Below are 24,181 nucleotides of genomic sequence, written 5' to 3'. Positions count from 1 at the left end.
CCTTGTAGTCACAGGTTAGAAAACAAATTATTCCCCAATAAAATTGGGCGTTCCTTCCTCCATGTCTGAAGACTCTTGTGTCGTTTTCAACATTATCATCCCATGTCTCTTCTTCAGGGGTCCTTGAACATCAAAGAATACCAAAGAATCCCAGAAATCTAGTCCTAATTTCAAAACTAATATGCTTCAATGCAAGATAATATAATGAGAGAAAATGCCTTTGTGAGATCCTATGTTCAAATTTTTAGTTTAGAAAATTAAGCTACCCCTGGGCCCATACTCTGGCTTCAGAGTACAGAGTAATGAGAAGAACCACTTCTGTTCTCTGCCCTCTGAAGTCACTCAAGTTGGTTCCTCTTTAGTTATGCAAAAGGAGAAGTGGTATAAAGAGGTATCTTACAGCATGTATAAACATGCCTATGTGCATATTAGCAAGGATACTACTCTCCAATTCAAATGGCTTGGGTAACACCTTGGTTAAGCCTCCTACCCTCTCAAACCCAGGATCTATATTATGCTACAGATAGAATTCTATGCAAAAAATAAAAAATTAACTAGATATATAATGTAATTATATAATTTATCACAGAAAACTCAGGCTCAAAAAAGGTTACATGATTTTCTTAAGGCCATACAACTAATAAGTGAAATGCCAAGACTAAAACATAAATTGACTGTATCTTGGTCCAGGGATAGTTGTTAACTCCACCAAGCTTCCCCCTCCCAAAAGAATGTTTTACCCATTTGGTCATCGGTTTTATAATTCTATATGTCCCCATTATTATGTTATCAAAAAAATTTTTTTACTAGAACATCATATTCACTGATGCAATGTCTGACTTTATATATCTTATCAGACAGCACAGTGGATTAAGTTGGGCCTCCAATCAGGAAGACACAAGTTCAAATTTGACCTGACACTTACTAGCTGTGTGACCCTGGGCAAGTCACTTAACCTCATTTTCCTCTTCTGTAAAATGAGCTGGAGAAGGAAATGGCAAACCAGTCTAGTACCTTTGCCAAGAAAACTCCAAATGGAGTCATGAAAGGTCGGACAAGACTGAAAAAACTAAATAAAAACAAAATATATATAAATAAAATTATGAAACGCCACAAAACCCAGTCAACCACACTGTTGCTGAGCATGTGCATGTGCATGTTTTGTAAAGCACTCAATTTTAAGCAGAGCTCTTTTGGATATCATCCTAGAAAGATAAAGCTGTGAAGCAATAAGTTCTCATTAAACCAGTCTTATAGTGAGCAGTTAGTACCAATTTTCTGAAGTAAATTTTAGAGCTTAAAAATTTTCTTCCAGAAGACTTCCAATAGCATGTTAATGTTGCTTTTGGCACTTAGTTCAACTTAAATCTGTCAAACATTTTATCTGAGATCACATGTATACGTCTAGGCCATAGATTTAAATCACTAATCATATGATATTTGTAAAGCACTTAGCACAGTACCTGCCTGTTCCCTTCCCCCATCTGGAAGCAACCTTTAATAGCACTTAGTCCAACTCCTTCATTTTACAGATTGAGTAGCTGAAGCCCAAAAAGGGTAAGGGAATGGCCCAAGTTGGCACGGGTAGTAAGTGGCAGAACCAGATCCTGGGTCCTTAGACTCCAAATACAATACGATGATGTTCCTTGTGAGGTAAGTACACAAAATACCTCACACATACTCATACTAACAATGTTCTCCTAAAAGTCCATGGAGGCTGACTTATCCAAACCTTCTATCTTCTAGCACAGTGTTCTACACATAGGCATTTACTAAATATCTGTTCTAAATTTTAAGACAAGGCTACAACCCTTACACTTTATTCTGTATTCTCCAATTGCCTCTTCCCCCACTAATGCACACTTTCAATTTTTTTTCTAGATTAAGGCTTAATCATCAACTCTCAAAAAGCTTTCAACTTGTCCAAGCACAAGAAAATTTAGCTACTTTGCTTATTTTTACTACTTTGTACCTCAACGTTACCTAAAAGGAGATTTATTCATAGGATCGGGGCACAATTGAAACTACCTCTGAACTTCTTACATGATAACTAAAAAGTTCAAAAATAAATGGGGATGGAGGGCAGCTAGATGGTGCAGTGGATAAAGCACTGGCCTTGGATTCAGGAGGACCTGAGTTCAAATCCAGCCTCGGACACTTGACACCTACTAGCTGTGTGACCCTGGGCAAGTCACTTAACCCTTGTTGCCCCCCCCCCAATTAATAAATAAATAATAAAATAAATGGGGATGGGGAAAAAAATAAATGGGGATGATAAAAGCATTAGGTCCTATGAATCCCTTCTATGAAAATAAAAGCCTGATATAACATGGTTCACTTACTCTTGAATATATACTTTATAATGTAATAACCATGATCTTGGCAAGACTGCCTTATCCTTGTCAAGTCCTTAAAGGGCTAATGAGACTTTTGCCAATGGGCTTCCTTTTCCTGATTCTGCCACAATTAATTACTCCTTGTACAGTCCAGTGACACCACCAATTCTTTCTAATTATGCTTCATAATCTGTAAAAAATAGGAGCTGATCCCTGAACCTCAAAGTTCTATATAATTCTATCCCCACCAACCAACTTCCCTTTCTACAAAACTCTTTTCAAATACCACGGCTTTCCACCAACATACACAAAACAGTGAATTCAAACTGATTAAGTGTTGACTATATGCAAGGCATTGCGTCGGATAATGGCAATAGAAAGAGAAAAATGAAAAACCAGCTCCTACCACAGAAGTGAGGTGAATATGAAAAGTTCAGGTAGAACAAGGGTAAGAAGATTCAAATATAATTCAAATCCTCCAAAAATCAGGATTTTTTAAAAAGATGCAAAAGAAAAGCATATTCAATACATTAATATTCTGGGGTGGGGGAAAGGGGAAGGAGGCATGGCTCACAAGTGTTGTTGACTCAATACTCAGTGTCTTTTAGAAAAGTCAACAACTTTTTTTAGGCACATAGTGCATTTTATAAGTCCCCAATGAAAGTACCAAAATCATGTGAGAACTAGAAGGAATCTTTGAAATCAAGTTCAACCCCCTCATTTTACAAATGAGGAAACTGAAGCACAGAGAAATTACTGAATGGCTTGCCAAAAGGCACATAGATTCCTCCTTTAATTATATTATGGGACATTGTTTTTAACAGCCTATTTTTAATAAACATTATAAAATAGAACACAATTATAAGAAACTTATCAGAACTGATTTATATTTATAAGTTGTTACTGTATTACTCCCACAGGTCACAAGCAACAGAGAAGTTCACAATTTTTTTTTTTAAAACCTTACTGACATGTATTTTGTAAAGTAACACTTTATTACTCAGCATGTATGCCGAAGTCTTCAAATCACCATAAAATGTCACCCAAAACCCTGAAAATGGGTAACTTAAGGCAGGAAGTTAATTCAGCTGCCCATGACCCATGTCAGAAGACAATAATAACTTGGAATCCAAATAATGTTCAAAACATGAATTCAGACTCTAAACTCTTTAGTTTCACTTTTGTTGATAAATGAACTTGCTGTTTTTATGTTTTTAAACCATGATATTTTAAATTTCTCATTCAAAAACTTTCAAGATGTTAACAGAGAAGACAAAGATACTGAAATATAATTTCCTTCATCTCTCATACCTGTTGTTCATCCTCCATGACGTTACTGGCAAATTCAAAGACTAGATCGTTCTGTTGTACAACAGCAGCCATAATAAGGAATTCTCTTTAATGCTTCATGAGAAAAACTTCAGATTCAAGTATCAGATGGAAGATTCCAGTATTCAACTTGCAGTCCAAATCACAGGTGTCAAAAACACATAAATTTTCTTGGTTTTCCAGTGTTTTAATTTATACAAAGGAAACCTTCTATTGACTTATTTTTCTTCATTTATATGTCTTCCCCTGAAAACAAAAACAAAAGTCACTTGGTTAGCTTCCACTTGTAACACAGCAAGAACAGGTCATATCCGGGGGAAAAAAAAAGCTATATCAATTCTAGGGGCACCTAGCAATTAAAAGGATCAGACATAACGAGGGACTTGGACTAGCTAGTCTCTGAGGTGCCTTCTAGATAGAAAGCCATGATCAAGTCAATCAATTCTTGTTGAAGGCTGGGCTAACATTATATTAGTTTGGTTTTTATAAACATTTCCCCAAAATTTCTTTATATCTGGAATATTTCAATTTTTAAATATTTATGATTAGCAAATATATAATTAGTATAAAGGCAACATCAGACAAAATCAATTTATGCCTCCTACCTCATTTCTACCAACCAGGTCAGTTACCTACAGAAAAGTTGTCTGAGTATATTTCTTTCCCCTTAGCAGAAATGCCCAGTAAGAACATCCCTGGCTCAGCCTGCTCTTTAGTTATAATCATTTTTATTTCATGTTCTCTGGTTCCATTCTATATATTTAAATTGTCTTTACCTTATTTCTGTAAATAAGCAGAAGACAAAAAGAACTTCAGGCCCTTAAAAAAAAATCTTCTGAGATACAAAATGGTTTAAAAACGAGTTACACTGTTTTTCTGATCTTCAATGGTTTTTTTTTTTTTTAAATGTACTGAAATGTACCCTTATCTCCAGCACAGGCTTGCAAGCAACAGGAAGGAAACAGCACTGACCACGTCATGGCAAATTAGAACATGCAAAGAACTGCACATTATAATAAGAAAAAAGACAGAAAGGCAACTCAAGAACTAAAATAGTTCACAGAAAATGGTATATGTTTCTAAAACCCACCTCTGTGTTTATAAAGGGGGAAAAGATTTTAAAATAAATCGTATTGTTGACCATAAAACAACATGAAATAAGCAACATGAAAATTAGAATGCATTAACATTTAATGATTTTATGTGGTATTTCAAATGTTAGTACTGAATGGGATACCAGATCAGCCAAAGGACAGAAAGGATGGTCGTTATTTCTTTAATTGTTTTTAAAGAAGGCAGAGACCTAGAAACACAAGTTAATGTGATGAGTTAGTTGCCCTCAAAATTTTCTTAAAAACTAGCTAAGTCGTGCCAGGTCATATACCCTGTTTCCAACTTAAGTAAAGTTCATTTCATCTATTTCTGAACATTTAGAGATCAATAGAGACGTGGAATTCCCCAATTGGCATTTAAAACAAAATAAGAGATGGGAAAGAATTCACTTAAATATTACTATTTCCTACACTGGGTTGTGATACTGAAGATTTCCAATATTTTTAACACTAAAAGTTTCTTAAAAATTCTAGGCAAGTTGGAGGTAGAGGGGATAAATCTGAGGAATTATTCTTTGGAAATATGTATGTAATTATAGAAAAACCAAGAGAATAGTGTGACATGGAATTTCAAATGGCACACATAAGTAACACAAAAACTGAACAAGTTACTTGTAAAATCAGGTTATATATAAGTAAAGCTTTTACAACTATTTTTTAAAATGCATTCAACAAACACCAGTATAGATTACAATGTGACTGGGCACTAGAGACACAGAAATGAAAGATGTACTATCCCTATTGTAAAGAGCTTACAATGAAATTAGTGAATAAGCTATATGCACAGGGGACAAGCACTATGTTCATAAGCATGTTGTCTTCAGAATAGAGCGTAAGTTCCCTGAGGGCATGAGAGACAGCCTGCACAAACACAGAGAGGCAACAGAAGACAGAACAAAATGGAGAAATAGCTAGCAGTTTTCTGGGAGTATAGAATGTAAACAAAGTCTAGTAAAGAATAACTTCAATGAAAAAAGCCACAAAGCAAAAAATAAATCCACAGAAAAGATTCATATTTCTATACATAACTGTAACAAAAATCAGGAGAAATTTTTATAGAGAATTTTCACTTGAAATGTTCACCAATGGGGGCAGCTAGGTGGCGTAGTGGATAAAGCACTGGCCCTGGAGTCAGGAGGACCTAGGTTCAAATCCGACCTCAGACACTTACTAGCTGGGTGACCCTGGGCAAGTCACTTAACTCTCATTGCCCCGCGAAAGAAAGAAAGAAAGAAAGAAAGAAAGAAAGAAAGAAAGAAAGAAAGAAAGAAAGAAAGAAAGAAAGAAAGAAAGAAAGAAAGAAAGAAAGAAAGAAAGAAAGAAAGGAAAGAAATATTCACCAAAAAAAAAAGATTAAAATTGGGGCAGCTAGGTGGTGCAGTGGTTAGCCCTGGAGTCAGAAGGACCTGAGTTCAAATCCGGCCTCAGACACTTCACAACTTACAAACTGTGTGGCCCTGGGCAAGTCACTTAACCCCAATTGCCTCACCCCCCCAAAAAAAAAAAGATGAAAATATCTGGTAGTCAACAAGATGCATTCAGAATTGCATAAATTAAACTACAAAACACTTGTTAAAAAAAATATTTTGAGACTGGGTTTCTCTCTCACCCAGGCTAGAATGGCAGTGACCTCTCATGTAGTATAGGGGCTGACTTGCTCCATTTTTGACCCCAACAAGTTCATCCTCCCTTTTGGCAGCATGGTGTCTCTGAGCCATAGCCTTAAACCCCTACAGCTCGGAAATCAGGAACTCAAATTATGACAAATGTCTTAACTGCCAAATCTGTGGCATTTTCTGTCCAAGTCCCTCATTTTTCTTATCCTCTGCAACAACATTTAACACTGTTGACTCTCTCCTCTTCAGGTTTTCCAGATAATGCTCTCTTGGTGACCTCAGTATCATTATCTCAACCCCTTATTATGGATATACTAAAAAATCCTCTGCTCTTCTCTCTCTCTCAAAACATTCAACACTGTCTGAACTTGGTCCCTTCTTCAGTTCACATGTATTTATCATTTCTATACTATTGACTCTCAGATTTATATGCCCAGCCCTCCTAACTTCCAGTCCTGATTGACCAACAGCTTACTGGACATTTCATACTTGAGGTACCATAGACATCTCAAATTCCAACACATCCAAAAGAAAATTTATGACTGTTCCCCCAAACCCAGTTTTCTTCTAAACATCACTAATTCTGGTGAAGCCACCACCATCCTTCCAGTCACACAGGTTTGTAACCTCGGTCATCCTAAACTCCTAATTATTCCTGAACACATATACAGATATATGTACACATACATACACACACACACACACACACATATGAATACGAACACATAGACCCAATCAGGTGTCAAATTTTGTTGATCCTATTTCTACACTCTCTTAAACACAACATCCCCTCCCCATCATTCATACTGACACCACAGTTTGGGCCTTTGTCACCTCAATTGGACTATTTTTAAAACTTTTATTTTATTTTAGACTTAACAAATACCAAATAAGATCAGTATGCCATACAATGCAGAACAGAAAACAATTTTATGGCAGACACAAATCTGAACTTTGTACAATGTGCTTCTCCTTTCAAATATGTATGTATCAAATTCTATATACCAAGTACATATCAAATTTCAAAGGTGTCTCACTTGCTTGTATTTCCCACTGACCTTTCTTCTGTTCTCTGCTGGGCATTTTCACCTGGATTATTACAATATCCTCCTAGGAGGGCAGAGCCAAGATGCTGGAGTAGAGGCAGCAACCCAACCAAGCTCTCCCAGCATTCCCCTCCAAACCACTTCTCAGAAAATGCCTCAATTGTGGAGCAGCAACATCAAATAAAGGTCAGGGTGAGTCATTTTTCTAGCAAAAGACAACTTAGAAGGTCAAAAGAAGAGGTCAATGAGGGGCAGCTAGGTGGCGCAGTGGATAAAGCACTGGCCCTGGATTCAGGAGGACCTGAGTTCAAATCCAGTCTCAGACACTTGACACTTACTAGCTGTGTGACCCTGGGCAAGTCACTTAACCCCCATTGCCCCGCAAAAACAAAAGAAGAGGTCAATGACACTGGGGTGAAGGCTGGTCCTGAGCCCACATGGTGGCAACACCAGCTGTGGGCCTTGGAAATGGAGAAGAGGACAGCAGCAAACAGCAGCTTCGAGAACTCGCAGCTGAGAGATGGTAAGGGGATCAGACAACTAACTGATCAGAAAGAGATTATGGGGACTCCCTGTGTGCCCACTGGCCACAGAGAGGGGCTGTTTGGTAATCCCATTGTCCATACCCAATTCCCATTTGCAGTTCCAGGACAGAAAGGAAAGCTTGTGGTTGCAAGGGAGCAGGGACCCTTCCTGGGTAAAGACTAGGGGACAGACCAGGAAAGCAATGACCATCCCTCTTTCCAGATCACCACCTTGGAAGCACTGAAAACTTCCAACCCCCAGAACTAGCTCTGAAAAAAAGCACAAGGTTTAGCAGCTATTTCGATAAAGGAGTGGAGGAATTAGATTATAATTTTCTAGGAGGCAAAGGAGCTAGGATTACAGCCAAGAATAATCTACTCAGTAAAACTAAGTATAATCTTTGAGAGAGAGAAAAAAAAAAGATATTTAATGAAATAGAAGACGTTCAAGCACTCCTAAGGGGAAGACTAGAGATGAATGAAATATGACATTCAAATGCAGGTCTAAAGAAAAGCACAAAAAGGGAACTGAATCACATTTATAAAAATAGCTGCCATTCCCCAACTGGTAAATGGTCAAAGAACATGAACAAGCAGTTTTAAGAAGAAATCAAAATTAACAAGTCAAATGAAAAAGTGCTCTAAATCATAGAGAAATGCAAATTAAAACAACTCAAGTACCAACTCATAACTATCAGATTAGCTAACCTGTATGTACAAAAAAAAACCTGTTTACAGCAGCTCTTTTTGTAGTGGTGAAAAACTGGACATTGAGATGTCTATCAATTGGGGAATGACTGAACTAATTGTGGTATTTGATTGTGAGGGAATTTAATTGTGTTATAAGAAATGATGAGGGGGATGGTTTCAGAAAAACCTGAGAAGCCTTAGATGAAATGATGCAAAGTGAAGTGAGCAGAACCAGAAGAACACTGTACACAATTAATATTGTAAAAATGATTAGCAGTTAAAAGACTCTAATCAATACAGGGGGTCCAAGACAATTCCAAAGGATGATGAAAAATGCTATCCACCTCCAAAGAGACTTGATGAACTCTGAGCACAGACTGAAGCATATTTTTTTTTACTTTATTTTTTGCCCTTTTTTTTGTCCAACATGGCTAATTGGAAATGTTTTTCATGGTTTCATATGTATAAATGAGTATCATACGTCTTGCCTCTCAATGGAGGGTGGGGGAGAGGCTGAAAAAGAAAGGAAAGAATTTGGAACTCAGAATTTTTTTAAATGTTAAAAATTTAAAAATAAACAGTTCCGTTAAAAAATAAAAATAACCACTTGACTGAAGAGATGGAGAGGTTTTGAACTAATTTTTAAAGAAGTTAAAAATAAATTAATTGATCAAAAACCAATGGCCTCCTAATTGGTATCTGCTTCAAGTCTCTCATATGTTAATTCAGCTGTCACACTACAATCTAGTTGCCAAAGTGATTTTTCTCAGAGGGCATGTCCTACCATGCAAATCTCTTACTCAACAAACTTCAGTGGCTCCCTATAGGATCTAATATATACTCTTCAGTTTCATCTCCTGCTTTCATGACTTTGCACTGGCTTTACTCCCTCTTTACTCCTCCCCCATCTCCAACTGCTTTCCCACCAACATTAACTAGAGTCTGTCTTGTCTATGTTCTGTATATGCCTATACAGGTACAGGTTGTGTTGCCAAATAGATGGTAAAAGTCTTCAAAATCCAGAATGGTTTCACTTTTGTCTTTATATCCCCGGGTATAAATAGTCCAGTGTCTACCCAGAGCAGCCACTTCAATGATTCTTGAATGATTGCCAAAGCTCAAAATACATCAGGAAAATAATCAGGAAAAACATTTACCTCATATAGCAATGAATATTCACAGTTTACAAGTAACCACATTGCTTCAAAAGACTCAAGGGAGAAAAAGGAGCAGATGAGAGGGTTCTCTTACTAGCCATACACAGGAACATTTTTTGTATATCTTTATAAAGTCAAAGATAGGAGCTAGAGGCTTTCCCATGGGAAGAACACTTCACCTAGGTCAGGGCTATGGTCCTAAACCTTAAGGTGGCTTGGAGCAGGGACTTCTCCCAAACAAAACAAAAATAATAAAGTCACATCTAGGTGACCCTAAAGAATGTGACTAATAGCTTGTTCCAGTTAGAAATCAGAACTGTGAAGGACAGATAACAGCAAACTGTCACTAGGAACAGCTATGATCACCCCTCCAGGAAGCTCCCTGATTGCAGTTGCTGGGCTACCAGCTCAAGAAAAAAAAGAAAGGGGTCTAAAATTCATACAGGAAGTAATCATCCTGCTTCTGTGGCAAAAGTAAGGCAGATGGGCTACCTGAAACTTAGTCATAGGCACAGCTGGCTCAGCCAAAGAGCCCCACTATGCCCAAAACCCACAAAGAAGGGGGCACACACCAAATACCCAAAAAAAAGTTGTACATTAGAAGCTGCTTGAGTCTTGACCCCCATACTCAGATAATCTGAGTCACACTTCCCTTTTTTGTTTACCAGTACAACTCTACCACAAGATTCCCTTAATCCTGGCAGAGAGCAGATGGCACTAACTGCCATGAAATAATGAACTGGCTGAATTAACCCTTTGAATGTCTCAAGACTCAGGACTTCTAAGATATTGCTTCCAGAGAATAAAATATTTAAAGCTGTCAGTGACCATAAATCACATAGCTTATACACAGACAATTGTTCTAATAAAATAAGTTTGATAATTCTTTTTTTATTTTTAACATTCTCAGATACATTCCTCAGAAAATTAAAGTAGAAGAATTTGTTGTTGTTTGGCTGTTTTCAGTCATAACTGACTCTCGGTGATCCCATTAGGTTTTGTTTTGTTATTGTTTTTGTTTGTTTGTGGGGGGCTTTTTTGGGGGGGGGGGTGAAGGCAGAAATACTGGAGTGGTTTGCCATTACATTCTCCAGTTCATTTTATAGATGAGGAAACTGAGGCAAAGAGGGTTAAGTGACTTGCCAAAAGTCACACAGCTAGTAAGTGTCTGGGGCCAAATCTGAATTCAGTTAGATGAGTTTTCCTAACTCCAGGCTCAGCAATCTATGCACTGTGCCACCTAGCTGCCCCAAAATAGAATAGTATGTCACAGATTTCAGTAGAGACGCAAAAAGTCAGAGACACAAATATCAAAAATTAACTGCAGGATGGCAGAAAGAAAAGTTAAATAATACTGACTCACAAATGAAAATTAAATAATAAATGAATCCCATCAAATGTGAATCCTTTTGAAAACTTTTTTTTTAAATTATGACTTTTCTTATAGGCTCAGAGTGCTCCCTATATAGTATGTATTTCAATCAGCTAGTTATATTTCACTGACGAGGTCTCAGATTCATAGACTGCAGAAGCACATCTTTGTAACGCCACTATTTCACCAGTGATCCTATACTGATACAAATCATAGGACACTACAATCTCATTGTACTCCTTCTGCATTCCGTTCTAGAAAGTAATTTGTCCCTATGTTTTTACCCAGAGATCCCAGTGCTAGGGAAATAACCAAAAGAGGTCAATGGTTTGTTTGGGGGATTTTACTTGTAATAAATATTTTTATTTATACTTTTGAGTTCCAAATTTTCTCCCCCTCTTCCTTCCCTTCCCCCCTCCCTGAGGCAGTATGCAATCAGATACGGGTTATACATGTGCAATTATATAAAACATTAAGATATTAGTTATTTTGTACAAGAAAACTTGATTAAAAGGAAAAAAAATGAAAGAAAGTGAAAAATAGCATGCTTCAGTTTGTGTTCAATATCAGTTCTTTCTTTGGAAGTGGATAGTATGTTTCATCAATAGTCCTTTGGGATTATCTTGGATCATCAACTTGTTGATAATAGTTGTCATTCACAATTCTTCAAAAAATGTTGCTGTCTCTGTGCACAATGTTCTCTTGGTTCTGCTTACTTCACTATACATTAGTTCATACAAGTCTTTCCAGGCCTTTCTGAAATCATCCTGCTTGTCATTTCTTATAGCACAATAATATTCCATCACCATCATATACCATAGCTTGTTTAGCCCTTCCCTAATTGATGGGTTTTCCTTTGATTTCCAATTTTTAGTCACCACAAAAAGAGCTGCTATAAATATTTTTTGTACAAATAGGTCTTTTTCTCTTTTGGGGGGATGTCTTTGGGATATAAACCTTATATCCACACTTCTATAGCCTTTCGGGCATAGTTCCAAATTGCTTTCCAGAATGGTAGGATCTTTTCACAACTCCACCAACAGTAGATTAGTGTCCCAGCTTTTCCCACATCCTCTCCAACATTGTTTTTTTTTAAAGGCCCCATAAAGAGTAAAATATTTACAGCACCTCTTTTCATAGTAGCAAAGAACTGGAAAATGTAGATGATGATCAGAGATTCTGTAAAGAATTTGTGGTAGATGAATGCAATGAGTGTATTACTATGCTACCTTCCTCAGAGATATGATGAACTATAAACGTAGAGTTGACAGTCATTTTGCTGGAGAGTTATGTTTAATTAAACTTTGCACAGTGAACGGATGGGAAAAGTAATAATGATAACAGAAAAAATACCATGCACCAGCTCTGGATTCAGGAGGACCTGAGTTCAAATCCAGCCTCAGACACCTGACACTTACTAGCAGTGTGACCCTGGGCAAATCACTTAACCCTCCCTCATTTGCCCTGCGCAAAAAAGAAAGAAAGGAAAAAAGAAAAGAATGACTTGTGCACAGTGATATAAGCAATATCATACAGGAAAGAAGCACAATGTAACATGAGCAGTTCATACGAGGAATAACAGAGCCAAGTTACACTTCTATTAACAAAATATTGCAAAAAATAGGAAAAAAAAAGGCTCCAATATACTTATTGTACCTCTATGGAGGATGTCAGAAAAATATGAGCAAGAATCACCTACGATGAAAAAAACATGGATTGGTTGTGGTCTGCAATGCACCTGTGAAAGGAGTAAGCCAATGAAATCAAATGTTCCATAATATTTTCACCGACAAGTCAGGATTTCACACATAATTTTGAGAAAAGCCCTCAATAGTGGAAATATTTTGTAGCTGCCATTTTGATTCCACTCTTCTCAGGGATCCTGATGGTATAGGAAAGCTGTGTGACCTGGGCAAGTCACTTAACCCCCATTGCCCCGCAAAAAAAAAAAAGAAAAGAAAAGAAAAAGATGGTATAGGACAAAGTACAGCCATGCAAGAAAGAGTATGCATGCCCTGCTTCAAGTGGATGTTTTTCACTTTATTTCTTGCTACATCTTTTCATCCCTTTGCAAAAGCTAGTTGGTTTTAATCGCTCATCAATGATCAGAAGGAAATATCAACTTGTTAAATGACATTGAAGAGATACTGGGAGAGTAAGCACTGCCTACTGGCATAGGAGGAGAACCACAATAGCAAATGTCTGAGCATCAGAAAAATCCCACAAGCCCTCAGGAGTACTCCTAGAATTCTGAAGAAAAGATGAAGCCAGTTGAACTCTGGGGACCCAAACTAATAATACGTATGTGCGTTAGGAGAGAATCCAATCCTATTACTAGATAAGGTAAAGGATCACCAATAAAGAGTCTCCCAGGGAAGGAAATAGAAAAGGAGACAAGAGCTACAAGGCACTGTGGCATGGAGATGGTCAGAAAGTGGTGAGTGCAATTGGAAAGCTACTGCAAAAGTCCAGGCAAGAGGTGATGAAAGCATTAGTAGCTGTGTTGAGTGAAGAGGACAGATAAGAGAAATGCTGTGAAGGCAGAACAACAAGATCTGGCAACTGATTGGATACATGGGGTTGGATGAGTGTGAGAATATTAGGATTATACCACAGTTGAGAACCTGGGTAGAAAGGTATTCTCAATAGAAAACAGGGAAATTGGAAAGATCAGCATTTCAGCTTTCAACATGTTGAATGAGATATCTATGGGATGGATATCCAGTCCAAAATGTCAAGGAGGCAGTTGGTTATATGACTAGAACCCATTAATGCCGGTAATATAGATCTGGGAGTTGTCTGAATAAATATTATATTTAATCCAATATAACATGATAAGATCATTGAAAGAATACAAAGAAGAGAACCTATGAGAAAGCCTTAATATATATCCACGTTTATGGGGGCAGGATACGGATGATCATCCAGCAAAGGAGACTAAAAATGAGCAAACAGATAAGAGGAGAGCCAAGAGAAAACCGTGTCATAAAACCAGAGCGACTACTCATGAGGAAAGGGAAATCAACTTGCTGAGGAGAGGACCTGAGTTCATTGTACCCTCTTGATCAGGGAGTAACAAGGTCATACCTGGGCTTTAGGAATTTCAATTGACTTTGGCAAACAGGGAGGACCAAAACAAACTCAGAGGACAACAATGTCAAAATGCCTGTATGTGAAGCCTTAAAGGAAAAGAGGAATTGCTCTAAAGACCAAAAAGTCCTCTTAGAAGAGCTCAAAAAAAATTTTATAAACGAAATAAGAGAGGTAGAAGAAAACTGGGAAATGAAATGAGAATACCGGCCCTGGCCTCAGGAGGACTTGAGTTCAAATCCAGCCTCATACACTTGACACTTACTAGCTGTGTGACCCTGGGCAATTTGCTTAACCCTCATTGCCCCGCAGGAAGAGAGGAGAGAAGGAGAGGAGAGAAAGAAATGAGAGTTATGCAAGAGAGTCAATAGCCTGTAAAAATACCCTTGGAATATGATATTATGGAGGGCACTTTAAAAAATACAACTGGACTAATGGAAAAAGAGACTGAAGGCAGAAAGACTATTACGGGGTCTATTTCAGTAGTGCAGGTAAGGTCTGATGAAAGGCTGAACCAAGGTGGAGGCCATGAGAAAGGAGAAAAAAGTACATATGTGAGAGAAGTTTTAGAGAGAAGTAACCAGACTTGGCAACTAACTGCATGTAGTGGAGTTAGTAAAAGCAATGAGTGAAGGATGATATAACAATGGAGCAAACTTGGGTTCTCAACAACAACAAATACTAGTGAGAAGGCTAAGTTTCAGGTAGAAGATAATGAACTTTGGTTTACATAAGTCTGAGGTGCCTAAGGGGCATTCAAGTGGAACTACATCTAACCATAGGTTATTTGGGGCTGGGGGAGCTCCAGCTGCATGGCATGAGCTCTGGGTTAGAATTCTAGCTGGTCAACTTGCCACAGGTGTGACCTTGGGGGAAATTCCTTAAACTTTCTAGGTCTAAATTTCTTCATTTGTAAAATTAGTGGGTTGGGCTAAATTACTTAATTTCCCCTTCCAGCTCTAAATTTGTGATTCTAACTGAGCCCAAGGGACTAGATAAGATTCCTAAAAGCATAGGAAGATAAAAAAGGGCCCAGATCAGGGTCCCTGGGGCACACCCACACATAGGTAGGATTTAAAAGATGATCGAGTAAAGGAAACTGAGTTTGGGCAGGTAAGGGGAAGGAGGGAAATTTCCTAGGAAATCTAGGTCTTGGAAAGGCAGGAATTACAATTACACCAAAATTTTGTACAATTTGTCAAAATAAACTGACATAAAAGCCCACATTTGCTTAAAACAAAGCTAGAAGTGCCTTTTCTATCTACAGTAGTTTGAAGGGAGAGTACATAACCAAACAACGTATAGGGTAAGTAATAATATACAAAAATAAGGGGGCTGGACTACACAATATCTGGAGTCGATTCCAGCTCTAAAATGACTGGCTAATGAATCCGATGAAGCCCATTTAGAAAATATAAACAGTAACATGGAAGAAAACAAGTCTGAAGATGTCAAAATTCAACAACCATGAAATGAGGAATCTTGACCACAGATCACGGATAACAGACATAGTTGCATTTTTTCAGGACAGAGGTGATAAGAGACTACAGATGGGAAAGCAGTTATATGCTCTCAGACAAGATCAGTGTGTCACCTTGTTTTACTTAAATGTACATTTTTGCTACAGAAGACTCTATTGGAAGGAAAGCATTGGGAAATGGTATTTCTATAAAGCATCAATAAAACATTTGTAAAATGTCACAGTCTCTACTTACACAGTCAATTTTTTATGGACTAAATATTCTTCTGTAGTCAGAAATAAAAGATTTTAATCCCAATAATTTTCTTTCTTTCTTTTTTTTTAATCCCAATAATTTTCAAGACTGCTCCAAAATGTCAATAATTCAAACCTGGTAACTACTCCCCGCCATCAGAAAAAAAGTCATCCATGGAAGATGAGGCTCCAATCCCCCATGGAGATAAACAAATCATCTGTGGTTTATAATGTTAAACAGCCATGATCCTCTTCACTGGTGTGGATTATGAAGAGCTGATAATCATTAAGAGTTCTTGCATCTGCTGTGTCAAGACTTTCTAAAACAATCTCCACGTGCACTGACAGATTGCCCAATTTTCTAAACTACACATAAAAAAAATAATAATAAAGTTTCCAACTTAGAAAGTTCTTCATAACACTTCTCATTATAATGGGCTATAAATGGGATTACTTGGCCAATACACTGTTCCACTATATGAGTGTTCTTCAATGTACAATAGTTTCTGATACTTCTTGATGAAAAACCCTTTCCATTTGATCTTTTCAACAATAAACCCAATAAATTAAGGCAAACTTTGGAACACTCCAGATAAGGCAAAATGATTGAGTCAGCCTCTAACGACTTGGCTTGCCGATATTGAAACTTAAAGAGAATTAATAAAACTTTGAAGAATATTCCAACACCCTCATTTAACAGATGAGGAAACTCTGAAAGGTCTCTGATATTCTCTCAACTCAGACAACCAGTAAGAGACAGAAAATTATTCTTAGCAACTTTATAAGCAATATATTTAGAATATGCGAATGAAAGAAATGGGAAGTCAGAAGCAAAACCAAGGAATCACCTCAAATGAATATACTGACTAAAAATGCAAGCAGCAGAAACAATCCCACAAATTATATACAGTATTTCTTTTATTCTACTGCACGCAGAAGGCTTTCTATATTGTTTTCTAAGTTAATCCTGACAACATCCTCATGAGGAAAAAACAGCACAAGTCATTTTCAACCATATTTTTGCAGAGAGAGACACTAACACAGAAGGATGAAGCTAATTACTCCCAAGGTCACAAGACAATTAATTATAAAGTTATAGACTTCCAGACTATTATCTTCTTTCACTGTTAGTGATGCTTTTTGCTCATCTCTACACCACATTCTCTCCATCTACTTCCATAAAGAAGCACCCCAGAAAGCATTTATGTAAGTCTAGCATATAGCTTCACATGCAAATCACTAAAATATGTTTTAAAACTTTTAAATAAAAGCTTAGATTTCTACTTCTTTTGCTGCATTACTGTTACTAACATGCGCATTGCTGAAGTGGGAGTTGAAATACTTAATTTAAGGAGGACAACCTAAAAGATCCTATCAAAATGAGGTCACAGAAAAGCTCTTTGCTTGGACTGCCCTGGTGATAAGTAACATGCTCAAACAAGGGCAATTCTAATCCTGCAATTCTCAGAGAGAGGACAAAGGAGAAAGCACCCTTTAGTGTATGGACCTTAGCTTAAATGAAACCATTCCCCAGATGAACCTGAAGGGAAACCCACTCAAGTATTATTATTGGCAGTAGGGCTTCAGGTTCTTCCTGTGGAACAATGATGTCTCAAACCCAAGGACGATGGACTGTGTGTGCCTCTTCTTCTCTGTCCTGCCTTTTGATACCTTCTCACATTCAATTCAAAGAACTGGAGGCAGAGGTTGGGGGACAGGGGGAGGTGCCACTACCTTGCATCCTTCCACATAACACCATTTGTAATATCCTGCATGTAGGTTCCTTTAAATCAGGATTTAAGCTTTTCTCTCTCATTTGTTAAGAATGCAAAACAGCTTGAGCTTTTTAACAATGTAGAATTTAATTTTTTTTAATAAGAGAAAAACAAATGTTTTATATTGAGGGTCTGTCTTCCTATCACCCGCCCCTCACCAGCTCAGCAGACAATGAAGACCACAATTCTTCAAGTCTGAAGAGGGCCTGAGCAACTGTATCAATCTTACCTTTGCTTTGACCATCTTAATTTTTAAAAAATATCAGTGAGATCCAAGAGAATAAGTCGGCTCCCCTTCAACACTTTCTCCTTTCCCTGACGCCAAGCTGAACAACCCCAGAACTCTTGGGGTGAATTGCAATGACTCACGGTCTGGACCTGAAATTCCAGTTCTTTTGCATTGCTCTCACTTTCCTTCATCTGACTGCCCGGCCTACCTCGGATCCAATTACACAGTACCAGCATTTGTAGCACCTTGCAAAACAGCGAAACATATCACATACCTAGATCTGTCTATACCTGTTGGCTTCAGATTAACCCTTTAAAGGACTCTGTTCTTAAAATGTTAGATTTTTTTTTAAAAGAAACTACTAGCAAAAGTCCACAATATGCAAAGACTTTCATGGTCATTAAGAAACATCTTTTATTCCCCAACAGATAAGTGGTCAAAGGAAATAAACGCATTTTCAAAATAAAAACAAATAATTAATAACCATATGAAAGACTGGTCCACATATCAGGAGATGTGTAAACTAAGACAACTCTAAAGTTTGACCAGAAAAGATGTAAACAGTCAATATCAGAGGGACTTCGGGAAGAAATTGGTCCAACGATTCTGGAAAACAATTTGGAATTACATAAGAAAGGTCACTAATCTCTTCATAACTTCTGCTCCAGGCATACACGTCCAAGTTAAAGATAGAGGGAAAGGCCACATGTATCCTAAAACATTCACAACAGCAGTTTTTATGGTATCAAGAAATTGGAAACAGCCAGTGCCCCCTTGATAAGAAAATGGTTGAACAAACTATGGTAGATGAACTAAATAGAAAATCAGAAATGACAAAGATACAGAGAACCATGAGAAAACATGCAATATAAATGCACAGTGAAGTAAGCAGAATTAGTGGGTAGGGCTGGAAACTGGGCTACTGATTTCATTTGAACGCTCAGTTAAGGGAACTCCCTCAACCTATACAACTGCACTTTCTCTGCAAGTTAGTCTTGTAGAGAGAGGTTTAAAGTGACTTGCCCAAAACTATAAGGACTGTCAGAAGTAGAGCCTGAAGCCAGGTTTTTTCTGGATCTCAAGGCTAGTTCTCTGTACACTATGTCGTGCTGCCTCAAAGGAGGAAGAGGGGGAAAACAAATAAATGTGTGTGTGTGTGTATGTATGTGTATGCGCATGTGTGTGTGTGTATACACAGATGAATATATAAACACATAATTAGAATGTAAAGTTAAAACACTAAACTAAAATGCTGAGTAATTACAATGACCAAGAGTGAACAGTGGATGAGAAACTTCGCTCCTTTCCTTAGCAGGTTGCAAGAAGAATGTCATGTTAATATCTACATAGGTGGTCACAATTTCAGTTGGTCTTTTAATGATTTTTCTTCATTGGAATGGAAGATATGGAGAGAATTTATATCTAGATATGACCAGTGTTAAAACATAAGGCATGGGGGCAGCAGCTAGGTGGCACAGTGGATAAGGCACCGGTTCTGGATTCAGGAGGACCTAAATTCAAATCTGGACTCAAGACACTTGACACTTACTAGCTGTGTGGCCCTGGGCAAGTCACAACCATCACTGCCCCGAAAAACCAAAAACAAACAAACAAACAAAACCCATAAAGCATAAAAAGCTTGAGCTTTTATCAAGTACAAAGGAAAGGATTTTTTTTAAATAAAGCAACTTGGCCTAAAATAAAGGATAAAGAAAAAAGGCATTAATGATCTAAATTGTATTTGGCGTTGCTTTTCTCATGATGCCCCTGAACCTATCTGGGAAAAACTTTCTTCTCATGGGAATCCAAAACAAACCTCTGGCAAGAATGCACACTATTCAGAGAACACACAAACATGTTAAAATGCCCTCTGCAGCAAACCTGTTTGGGCAGTCAAAGCAGAAAAATGTTCACCCCTGAAAACAGGAACTAGCCTGTAAGAAACAATCCAAGTTTGCTTACAAGTGGTTTATTTTTTTTCCTTCCATTTGCACGTATCAATAGAATCTTACCTATAATATATGTCAAATCTACAAAAGGACTTTGGAAGCAATCTAATACCATAACTTTCACAGATAAGTGAGGCCTAGGGAGGGGAAGATATTTAAATTGTCTAAAGTCACACGGCAAATCAGTGATAAATCAAGTGCTTAATGTTTGTTGAACAAGGCTCAAGGAGGCAAGCAAGCACGAGAATGTCACCAAAACCACAACTTTGCCATAAAGGATCTTACAAACAAACATTAAAGCAGTTATTCACCAACATGAAAATACTTCAAAGATCCATGATTTCATTAATGTGGATTTTCCTCCCACCCTTTGCAGATGGTAATAATCCCTCTATAACTTAGATGGTCTTAAAATAAAACTGATGACTTCTAAGGTCCTTTTCCTGGTCTAAAATCCTATATGCGAGCTACTGAATGATGTCTTTTCTGTGTGTATGTGTATTTAAATACCATCAATAGCCACCATCTCCTACCTTCACTCCTACACACCTCAGGCTGAAGAAAAAGCCAGAGAAAAATCACAAAACCAAGCTGAGTGGGTCAACTACAAACATACATTACGTACCCTTCACCTGGGCCCTCACTATAGCAAGGCAATCCTTTTACACTTCCCTAATTGACTCTATCCCTCTCAACATGGCAATTTTTCCAAATTTATCCTTCCTCAAACTTCCCATGGCTCACTCTACCACTAACTTCTCAGTTGAGAACTTTGCCTCCTGTTTTACTGAAAAGAATTGAGGCCATTTGCCAAGAACTCAATCTTTTCTCTTCCTCCTCATCTTTCTACAATTTTTTTTAATTTCAAAATTTTTATTAATGGAAAAATTATCTAGAATAAAGACATACAAGCTAGGCACATTTGTACTTTCTTTTTAAAAATACTTCCATCTGTATTCAGGTACCATCAGTTCTTTATAGATGGACTACATTTTCATTAAGTCCTTCAGAGTTGTCTTGGATCACTGCACTGCTGAAAATGACTAAGTCATTCACAGCAGATCATCTTACAGTAGTGCTGTTATTTTGTATACAGTACATTTCACTTTGCATCAGCTTATGTAAGTCTTTCCAGGTTTTTCTGATAGCTTCCTGCTCATCTTTTTTTTTTTAAATAGTAAACTACATTTATATAGTACTTTAAAGGGAGATTTCATTACAAAACATCAATGAGGTTGATTATTGCAACAATAGCTAACATTTAAATAATACCTTATACTTGACAAAGAATTTTCTTCACAATATCCCAGAAAAATAAGTACCATCATCTTACATTGCTCTTGCCTCTGCTTCAAATTTTTTTCTGTTACTTTTGTTGTTTCCTTCCATCCTATTTGCTCTCCATGATATTTACTCTATTTTCTATCTTCTTTTACCCTAACCCTCCTCAAGAGTGTTTTGCTTTGGGGGCGGCTAGGTGGCGCAGTGGATAGAGCACCAGCCCTGGAGTCAGGAGTACCTGAGTTCAAAGCCGGCCTTAGACACTACTTAACACTTACTAGCTGTGTGACCCTGGGCAAGTCACTTAACCCCAATTGCCTCACTTTAAAAAAAAAAAAAAGAGTGTTTTGCTTCAGACTGCCCCACCCACAACCTACCCTCCCTTCCTCCCCCCCCCCCCCAATCCCCTTTCCCTCCCACTTCCCCACAGGGCAAGATATATTACTATACCCACTTGAATATGATGTTATTCCCTCTTTGAGCCAATTCTGATGAGATTAAGGCTCATTCACTCCCCAGTTCCTCCCCCATCTTCCCCTCTACTACATAAGCTTTTTTCTTGCTTCTTTTATGTGAAATACTTTACCCTATTCTACCTCTCCCTTTCCCTTTCTCTCAGTGCAATCCTCTCACCTCTTAATTTCATTTTAAAGACATCATCATGGGGCAGCTAGGTGGCGCAGTGGATAGAGCACCAGCCCTGGAGTCAGGAGGACCTGAGTTCAAATCAGGCCTTAGACACTTAACACTTACTAGCTGTGTGACCCTGGGCAAGTCACTTAACCCCAATTGCCTCACTAAAAAACAAAACAAAACAAACAAAACCAAAATAAACTGATTATCCCCTCCATCATCCCTAACTTCTCCCTTATCTTCAATCTCTCCTTATCTACTAGCTGTTTCTCTACAAAATATGTGCATGTCTCCCATTCTCAAAAAACTCTCCTAAACTGTCCTCCCACATCTTTCCTCTCTTTTGTGGATAAACTCCTTGAAAAAGTCTTATACAGTATGTGCTCTCACTTCCTTTTCTCTCTTACTCTTTTCTGTCTGATTCCCACCTTATCATTCAACCAATGGCCAAATCTAATGGCCTCTCTTCAATTCTTAACTTCTTGACCTTTTCTCAGTCTTAACACTATGGATCACCCTTTTCTCTCTAGATTTCCAAGACTCTACTCCCTCCTTATTTTCCTCTGCTGACCACTCCTTTACTGGCCCTTCATTCAGGTTACACCTACTAAAGGTGGGTGTCCTTGGTGATCTTATCAGCTCCCATGGATTAAATTATTATTTCTATGTAGATGATTCTCAGATCTATTTATCCAGTTCTAACTATTCTCCTAACCTCTAGACCCCCACATGTTCTATTAAATATTTCTAACAGGATGTCCCAAAGACATATTAATTTCAACATGTTCAAAACTGAACTTTTATTACTTATATAATATTATTTATATAAATGTTATTATATGTATTATATAATTATCTTTGTCCCCGACAACTCTTCCCTCTTCCTAAACTTCCCTATTACTGTTGATGTCCTCGAAATCACCCAGGCTTACAACCTAGGCCCTCCTTCCCCTATCCAGCTGCCTGACTGGATAAAGGTCTTAGTTGATTTTACTTTCAGAACATTTCTCCTATACTCCATTCTCTCCTCTGACACAGCTACCAGCCTGATAGAGGCCAAGACTATTATAGATGACTTGGGGGGGAGGGGGGGGGATTGGGGTTAAGTGACTTGCCCAGGGTCACACAGCTAGTTTCGTGTCAAGTGTCTGAGGTCGGCTTTGAACTCAGGTCCTCCTGACTCCAGGGCCGGTGCTCTATCCACTGAGCCACCTAGCTGCCCCTTCCAAGACTATTTTAACAGCATGCTGACTGGCCTCCCTTGACAAATCTCACCCACCTAGAGTCCATCCTCCTCTCAGCTGTCCAAGTAATCTGGTCACTTTTGAAAGCTAATCTGATCATGTCACCCCTGCCCCACTCACTAGTAAATTCCAGTAGCTCCCTATCACCTCTAGAATCAAATATAAAATCCTCTGTTTGGCCTCAAAGCCCTTCATGAACCTGCCCCTCCATGCAGCCTTATATCTTGTATCTTCCAAGTTCTCTAACATCCAGTCACACTCACCTCCTTTTCCCTGGTTGTTCCTCAATCCTGCCTCCTTCGAGTACCAGCTAGAATCCCATCTTCTACAAGAAGCTTTTCCAGATTCTCCCTTAATGTTAGTGCCTTCCCTCTATTTAGCCTCTCCAATTTATCCTTTATCTTGTGTGTACACGGCATGTTGTCTTCCCCATTAGACCATGACCTTCTTGAGAACAGGGACTGTCTTATGCCCTACTTTTTACCCCCACAGTGCCTGGCCCACGGTAAGCCCTCCCAATGCCTCCACCTACGCATCTATTTTGTATGTAATTATTATGTGCTTATTGTCTCCTCCAACAGACTATAAGGTTCTTGGGGAAAGGGACTGTTTCTTGTTTGTCTTTATATTCCCAGCACCTAGCACTAAGTAGGTACTTAACAAATACCTCTAAAATCACTGATAGTGCAAAACTATTAAAGGTGTGGAAAAGTTCCACAACAACAAAAGACAGTGTTATCTGTATAAACTAATCAATTTTATTATTCTTTGGTACTGTATGCAGGTATTTAAAAAGACCTTTCTTTGAGACACGGTCAGTCCCTACGAGAAACTAATAATCTTTTGGCAGGGAAGGAATCTCTCATACATAAATCAATTAAGATTAAGTCTAATCTCAGTGCAGAATGCTACAGGAATTCAAAGAAAGGGGAGGGTGGGTAAGAGTAGTCAGGAAATGTGTGATAAGAGATAGTTTAACTAGAGCTAGGCCATCAAGGATAAAGAAGAACTGGACAGGTGAAGAGAGGAAGAAGTGGGCAGGATTCTGGCAAGAAGAACAATGTAGGCAAAAGGCACTAAGGTA

General features: G+C 38.0%; 1 protein-coding gene across 5 annotated transcripts in view; it reads right to left on the bottom strand.

Annotated features, from left to right (window-relative positions):
- The window catches only part of ELF1 (E74 like ETS transcription factor 1), a 120,415-nt gene that overhangs the window by 43,352 nt on the left and 52,882 nt on the right, over positions 1 to 24,181 (bottom strand). For 4 of the 5 annotated variants that reach the window (XM_043997883.1, XM_043997887.1, XM_043997885.1 and 1 more), the window contains one exon: positions 3,648 to 3,911. In XM_043997883.1, coding sequence (XP_043853818.1) covers positions 3,648 to 3,719 — 72 coding nt within the window. In that variant the 5' untranslated portion in view covers positions 3,720 to 3,911. Of the gene's footprint in view, positions 1 to 3,647; positions 3,912 to 4,441; positions 4,485 to 24,181 lie in introns of those variants that run through there. The other variant, XM_043997886.1, reaches the window with a different exon arrangement.

This window comes from Dromiciops gliroides, chromosome 3 (genome assembly GCF_019393635.1).
Source record: "Dromiciops gliroides isolate mDroGli1 chromosome 3, mDroGli1.pri, whole genome shotgun sequence".
NCBI lineage: Eukaryota > Metazoa > Chordata > Mammalia > Microbiotheria > Microbiotheriidae > Dromiciops > Dromiciops gliroides.
This window is presented reverse-complemented; position numbering and strand designations above follow the sequence as displayed.